General features: G+C 43.6%; 1 protein-coding gene across 2 annotated transcripts in view; it reads right to left on the bottom strand.

Annotated features, from left to right (window-relative positions):
- Window positions 1–6,581, bottom strand: part of slc44a5b (solute carrier family 44 member 5b) — an 84,469-nt gene extending 77,888 nt beyond the window's left edge. For both annotated transcript variants that reach the window (XM_029695618.1, XM_029695617.1), the window contains exon 1: window positions 6,370–6,581. In XM_029695618.1, coding sequence (XP_029551478.1) covers window positions 6,370–6,406 — 37 coding nt within the window. In that variant the 5' untranslated portion in view covers window positions 6,407–6,581. The remainder of the gene's footprint in view (window positions 1–6,369) is intronic.
- Between the last annotated feature and the right edge of the window lie 1,112 nt (window positions 6,582–7,693).

Consider the following 7,693-nt stretch of genomic DNA (forward strand, 5'->3'; position numbering starts at 1 on the left):
GAGAGAGGAGAGGGGCAGAGAGTAGAGAGAGAGAGAGAGAGAGGGGTCAGAGTAGAGAGAGAGAGGGGCAGAGTATAGAGCGAGAGAGGGGGCAGAGTAGAGAGAGAGAGGGGGGGAAAAGTAGAGAGAGGGAGGGGCAGAGAGAGAGAGAGAGAGAGAGAGAGGAGAGAACTCAAAAAAGAGCAATTAAGTTTTGGAAACATCTAAAATACAGTGACCCCCTCTCATATCATTACCAAGCCCTGCAATGCCAAGAGCTGAGCAAAGAAAAGAGTCCCCTCATCCAGCTGGTCCTGGGGATGAGTTCACAAACCTGTTCTACTAACACACTGAAGCCTCAGGACCAGAACATCCAATCAATCAGAATAAACCAAATTACAACACAGTCAAAACAAAACTACATTGCTTATTGGGAAACACAAGCACAAACACAAAGCAAAATGCAGTGCTATCTGGCCCTAAATCGACAGTACACTATGGCTAAATATTTGACCATGGTTACTGATCAAAACCTTAGAAAAACCTTGACAAAGTACAGGCTCAGTGAGCACAGCCTTGCCATTGAGAAGGGTAGACACAGGAAAACCTGGCTCCCTGTAGAGGAAAGGCTGTGCAACCACTGCACAACAGCAGAACCTGAGACGGAGCTGCATTTCCTGACAAAATGTCAAAAATATAAAACAATTAGAGAGTGTCATTTCCCCAAATTTGAAATCCTTATTCAAGGTTTTAAAGACCTCTCTGATGAGGATAGGCTACCCATCCTGTTGGGGGAGGACGCAGAGAGCTGTGGGTTGGCAGCGCACTACATTGCTGCCTGCCATAAGTTGAGGGACAGTGTCTGACAGACCAATAAACCTGCACATGTCCTCAACTGTATGATTATTGTTATTGTTGAATGTATGGTTATATTGACCGTTGGTTATTGTTGTTACTGTTGTCCCGTTGACAATTTTTGATTCTCATTTTTATTTATTTTTTATATTGTAAATATCCAAAGTAAGCTTTGGCAATATGTACATTGTTACGTCATGCCAATAAAGCGAATTGAATTGAATTGAATTGAGAGGGGGAAGAGTAGAGAGAGAGAGAGAGGGGGAAGAGTAGAGAGAGGGGGGAAAAGTAGAGAGAGAGGGGGCAGAGTAGAGAGAGAGCGGCAGAGTATAGAGCGAGAGAGAGGGCAGAGTAGAGAGAGAGAGAGAGAGAGGGGCAGAGAGAGAGAGGCAAAGTAGAGAGAGAGAGGCAGAGAGAGAGAGGCAGAGTAGAGAGAGAGGCAGGCAGTGTTTGGGGGATTGTGACCTTGGCTACTTGTGTGATGTAGCAGGGTGTGATGGGACAGAAATGCAGCAAGGTCCCCAGGCACATCAGTAGCAGCCTTGTGTTCCTGTGAAATGAGTCTGTCATGCTGGATCAGTGACAAGCTCAACAGGCTTTGGTTTGGGTTTATATGGATTTTAAGGTTGAGTCATGGAATGACGCCTGTTTCTTCATGTCCGTCTTGTGTAATGTGGAGGTTCAGGGAGACACCACAGCTTAAATGCTTAGCTACACACACAATGTTTCTTTATTGTTATTCACACACTAAATATTGCATTTCAGACTGCCTCCTCTCCCTTATACAGCGGAGCTTCGACGTCGAGCAAAACAACTCGCTAACGCGACTCTGTTGTCAATTTGCCTGAGGTTGCATGGGGTGTTACAGGACCCAAAGCAATCAGAATGACTTGACTTCACTGATTAAGTGACAGTAAGAATTGGTTCTGGATCAGCCTCCTAACGTGATCAATGTCAGGAAGAAGATGGGGTTATCCTCAGGCTAGAGGATCTCATAAGCTTATGCCTCTACCACTCTCTCCTTTCCTTCCCATCTCTCACAGTCATTTTGTAATTCAGATCAGCCTGGAGTTGGCTGAGAAACCGGTGCAACGCAGCACATCCCTGAGGTGTTATGTCCCTCACCTCCCCACATACAGAATAAATAACACAGCAGCTGACTTTCATCTCAGGATAATGATCCATGGAATCTGCTGATAGACCTGAATCATTCAGTACATCACCAACACAGTAGCAGAGACTCAACACAAGACAAAGACCTGAAGCTGTTGTCTATGTGTGTTGTAACTGCAGCTGTCTCACTCGCTATACACACTTTGTTTCTTTGAGTTGTGTTTAATAAATCATTGTCCGTTTTAACCAATCAGCATCCAGGATTAGATTAGAGCCACTCGTCGTATAATGTCAGCTAGCCCACTAGCCCAATAAAGAAAGGGACTGTATTCATGCTGCAAACTGGATACCCAAAGCCTTCGTGCATAGCGTTGCCTGTAACAGGGAGAGATAGCTGGACATTTAGAGCCAAACTCTGTTCAATTCACACAGGGTTTACAAAAGGCAGTTCATGTTTGCCTGTGGTGATACGAAGCGAGTTTGTAGAAGTATTTACGGACTCAAGCCTGCCAGCACTGTGAATACCTTTCTGTAGTCTGTAAAAACATCAGGGAACCGTGATATCCTACTGTAGTAGCCAGAGAAAAGCACCGCAGAATTTCATAGGGGAAGAACCTCATTCAATAGAATGAGTAGGAGCATTATAAAGAGTCCATTACAGTGTGTAGGAGTACCACCCAGCGATCACTCTTCATATTATGTGTGGTAGCAGAGGCCCCTAAAAGCAGCAGGTAGCCTAGTGGTTAGCGCGTTGGGCCAGTAATCGAAAGGTTGCTAGATCGAATCCCCGAGCTGACAAGGTAGAAATCTGTTGTTCTGCCCCTGAACAAGGCAGTTAACCCACTGTTCCTATGCTGTCATTGGAAATAACAGTTTGTTCTTAACTTACTTGCCCAGTTAAATGAAAATAAAAAGCCAATCATGGCACTTATTCCTGTCTGAAGGGATGAGGCATCTGAACTATGACTGCAGTAGTTTATAAAGAGAGGAGAGAGTCTTTGAAAAAACTATTCCTTGCTCTTTGTCAGCCTCTGTGAAAAGTCTGCATTGCCTGGGTGTGAGAATGCCACGCTCAGGCAACCTGACCATGTGAGAAACGTGTTCATTAACAGGGTGACCAGCTCAACACTTTTGTTGCTGAACGCGACTCATTCTAAACAGTCACTTATGAACTTGTCAGAGAGTGATAATTCAGTATGTTCTACCTTTATGAATGACTGAACCTGTCTGGGATAGGGGACAGTATGTTATACCTTTATGAATGACTGAACCTGTCTGGGATAGGGGACAGTATGTTATACCTTTATGAATGACTGAACCTGTCTGGGATAGGGGACAGTATGTTATACCTTTATGAATGACTGAACCTGTCTGGGATAGGGGACAGTATGTTATACCTTTATGAATGACTGAACCTGTCTGGGATAGGGTGCAGTATGTTATACCTTTATGAATGACTGAACCTGTCTGGGATAGGGGACAGTATGTTATACCTTTATGAATGACTGAACCTGTCTGGGATAGGGTGCAGTATGTTATACCTTTATGAATGACTGAACCTGTCTGGGATAGGGTGCAGTATGTTATACCTTTATGAATGACTGAACCTGTCTGGGATAGGGTGCAGTATGTTATACCTTTATGAATGACTGAACCTGTCTGGGATAGGGTGCAGTATGTTATACCTTTATGAATGACTGAACCTGTCTGGGATAGGGTGCAGTATGTTATACCTTTATGAATGACTGAACCTGTCTGGGATAGGGTGCAGTATGTTATACCTTTATGAATGACTGAACCTGTCTGGGACAGGGGACAGTATGTTCTACCTTTATGAATGACTGAACCTGTCTGGGATAGGGGACAGTATGTTCTACCTTTATGAATGACTGAACCTGTCTGGGATAGGGGACAGTATGTTCTACCTTTATGAATGACTGAACATCATTCAGGATGCATTAGTGATGAAAGTATTGGCTGTGGATCCATTATAAAAGGTTGAGGATGAATGAAGGGACTGTCTATGACTGTGCAAATGTATGATTTAACATGTTTATTTGTCTGTAAAAATGCACTAGAAGTGTGAATGTTGGTGTGTGATGGAAAGTGCACAAATTGAGCATGTCTGCAAGTGTGTATTGATGCTTGATTGACTAGTGTCCGTGTCCGTGTGTGTGTGTGTGTGTGTGTGTGTGTGTGTGTGTCGTGTGTGTGTGTGTGTGTGTGTGTGTGTGTGTGTGTCCGTGTGTGTGTGTGTGCGTCCGTGTGTGTGTGTGTGTGTGTGTGTGTGTGTGTGTGTGTGTGTGTGTGTGTGTGTGTGTGCGTGCTTGCGTGCGTGCGTGCATGCGTGCGTGCGTGTGTGACCATCACCACGCATTTCCATTTGCTAGAGAGGCAGGTTGGCGAGGACTATAGAGTTTTTGCACCTAGCATCCCTCTCTGCTTGACAGCCCTGCCCCGAGCGGCCTGGGAAAGGCCATTTGGACAGGCTGGCTGACTGAGCACCAGCACCAGAGAGGCCACTTGGACACAGCAGCTGACCTGAACACGGGGAGTCGGCACAACTCCATCCCATGCTCCACTGGCCAGGCTGCATTTAAAGACGCAGGGCCTCGGTTTCCTTTCCAGATGGAGGAGTGTAAGATTATCCCAAATCTTTTGACCATAAACACCAAAATGTTACATTGGCATAAGCATGATCAACTCACGTGTACCATAAGCACTATTCATTCTAAAATGCTGAAACGTAATGATGTACTGTATGTACAGCTTCCTCTGCTTCAACACAATGTTCAAGTGTGGGCTGAATTCTGAGTGGGCAGTTGGAGGTCTCAAGAGATGGCAGCGAGAGTCTATTTCACTGCAGCCAATCCTCATCTCCAACTGACAGGCTACAAACATGATTGGCAGGGGCCTGGAGTCATGGGAACTGAGTGAAACACAGGGTCAGTGTGTAGGGAGAGATGAGACACTGCAGCTTTCCCATGAAGTCATACCGAGTAGATTGACTATGTCACTTACAGACAATGACAATTCTATATACCTCTGCCAGTTGTCACAGCATGAAGTGGACTGGCTGAATTTGTGGTCTTTTGACAAATTCACCAATAATATGGATGGCTTGTCCCTAATTATAATGATTGATCATGTACAGAAATGATTGATTATAATGAGGGTTCACCTCCTATGATAATGACTGTAAAACCGTTACTTATAAGATGCCATGACATGCACTGTCTATAATAACCAACAGACATGAGTCAAAAAGCCCTTGGTGTATCGACTATTATACTGTAATTACATAAGCCATAGCTTGCATATCTCTGCATGCACTACTATAAGGGAAAGGTAAAGGTGGACACCTAGTCTGTTGTACAACTGAATTCCTTCAACTGAAATGTGTCTTCTGAATCAGAGGTGAGGAGGCTGCCTTAATCAACATCCACGTCTTCGCATTAGTGCTCCTTTGTCTGACAATCTGTGGTAAACTGTGTTATTACTGTGTTACTGCTTATGAAAGCTGTCGTTTCACACTTGAAACACTGTAGTAATGTGGTTTCTATGGCATCTGGCACGAGTCCCGGATTTTCATAGACACCCTAACAAAGAGGACCAGCTAATGGACAGTAAATCTTCACAGAGATTGAATATCCATATGCTGATCAGGGGACAACTCTCACTTAGGGACAAAGGGAAAAAATCTATTGTCTTTTACATCGTTTGCCTTGTATTTGCCAAATAACAATGGACATGATTTATGAGTATTGTTGTTCGTCTTGGCTTTCAGATGCAATTCACTTTTTTTCTTCATCAAAACAATACCTTTAAGTTTCATCTGTTGTCAAGGGTTGGGGGAAAGAAAACAGTCTTAAATCATTAGAACTAGGCTATAGTATGTGTTTAAATCTGTAACAATAACATGTTGTACCAATACGGTTAGCTAGGTTCACTACATACCAAGTGTCAATCCCCAAGAGGTTACACTGTATTATGTTAAAAAAATACATTTAAAAAACTACGGTCGAGTTCCATAGCAAACTACGATTGATAGTTCCACTGGTGTTACATTTCATGATTCGAGTGACAGAAACAACATCTTAACGTTACCATTTTTATATCCAGTAGCCTACTTTCAAATTAAAATATGATCGCGAAGCAATTTCTGATTTGTTAGGCTCCATTCATGATGAATTATCCGCATCCAGTTGTAGCGCTTTCTATGAACGTTACAGTGACATAACATTGGTACATTGTATCTCGCTTCAATGTTACATTTAGTAAATCAGCCCTAGCGCGAAAAGCCGCCCCAGTAACCAAAGTCAGGATAGCGTTAGAAGAATATCGTTGTAGGCTACCCTTTGTTGTCTTGAAGAAACAACGTGAGGTTACCGACCTTAAACAAATACGAATGTGGCGACTCACCATAGTATGAAGGAGGAATGTCTGTCTTTCTAGCCATTGCACCTCAGACAGATTCTGCACCGTCTTTGAGGTGGCATATGAGGCTTGAGATGTGAACAGAGCGTTTTAATGGCCCAGTCTACTGAATAGAGCAGCTCCAGGCTTGGTTTGAGCTGTCTCCACCACGCAGCGGTAGCCTAGCGGAAGCGGAGCGGCAGCGGGCAGCGGAGCGGCAGCGGGCAGCGGAGCGGCAGCGGGCAGCGGAGCGGCAGCGGGCAGCGGAGCGGCAGCAGAGCGGCAGCGGCAGTGTTTACAGCACGATATATCGTCATCAACCGTGTGATTAAAACCCTTAAAGGCACACAGACACCAGGGCTGATCGCAATTAAAATGTTTTACATGAATCTCGATGTAGACCTGATTCACACTTGACACACAGTGGCAATCATCTATATTGTGAATGTATTAGTCAAATTTGAAAGCAATACAGTCACACTACAGTTGGTCATGCTTTATTTGGATAGTCTGGATAGTACATCTGTAGATGCTCTACCAACAAATGATCTGTTGATAAGCAACTCCATGCTAAGGTTACAGTTAGGGTTAGGATCAGAATAAAGGTTAGGGTAAGTAATGAGTTTAGGGTTAGGATAAGGGTTAAGGTTAGGGTTAGAGTTAGTAGCTAGTTGAAATTGCTTAATTATGCTACTGTATATGTGACATTATGAATATTTGCTACACTATGTGTAACCGATGTGAAATGGCCTTCCAGTAACACATCTGTGTTGTAGGCCCGGACAAACTCACCTTATTCAACTAAATTAGTTTGTAAGAGTACCACACAGCGATCATCAGTCTTTATATTACGTGTGGTAGCAGAGGCACCTAAAAAGCCAATCATGGCAGCTATTCCTGTGTGAAGGGATGACGCATCTCATTTAGGGTTTGATGATTAGTTGACAAGTTAAATCAGCTGTGTTTTTCCGGGGCCACAGCAAAAATGTGTACTGTTGGGAGGTACTGCAGGACTGGAGTTTGGAAACATTGGCCCATAGCTTTCTCTCAAACAGCTTTCACTATTTTACTGTGCAAAATCTCTTGAGTTTAACATGGACCCTTTGTGGAGAAACACTGTCCTCTGCAGGACTTCTTGTGACAGCACAGATCCTATCTATATTTTACAGCTACAGTGCCTTCAGAAAGTATTCATACCCCTTGACTTATTCCACATTTTGTTGTGTTACAGCCTGAATTCAAAACAAATTAAATATATATTTGTTCTCACCCATCTACACACAATACCCCATAATGATAAAAGTGAAAACATGTTTTTAGAATTGTTGCC

Source organism: Salmo trutta, chromosome 17 (assembly GCF_901001165.1).
Source record: "Salmo trutta chromosome 17, fSalTru1.1, whole genome shotgun sequence".
In the NCBI taxonomy this organism is placed as follows: Eukaryota; Metazoa; Chordata; class Actinopteri; order Salmoniformes; family Salmonidae; genus Salmo; species Salmo trutta.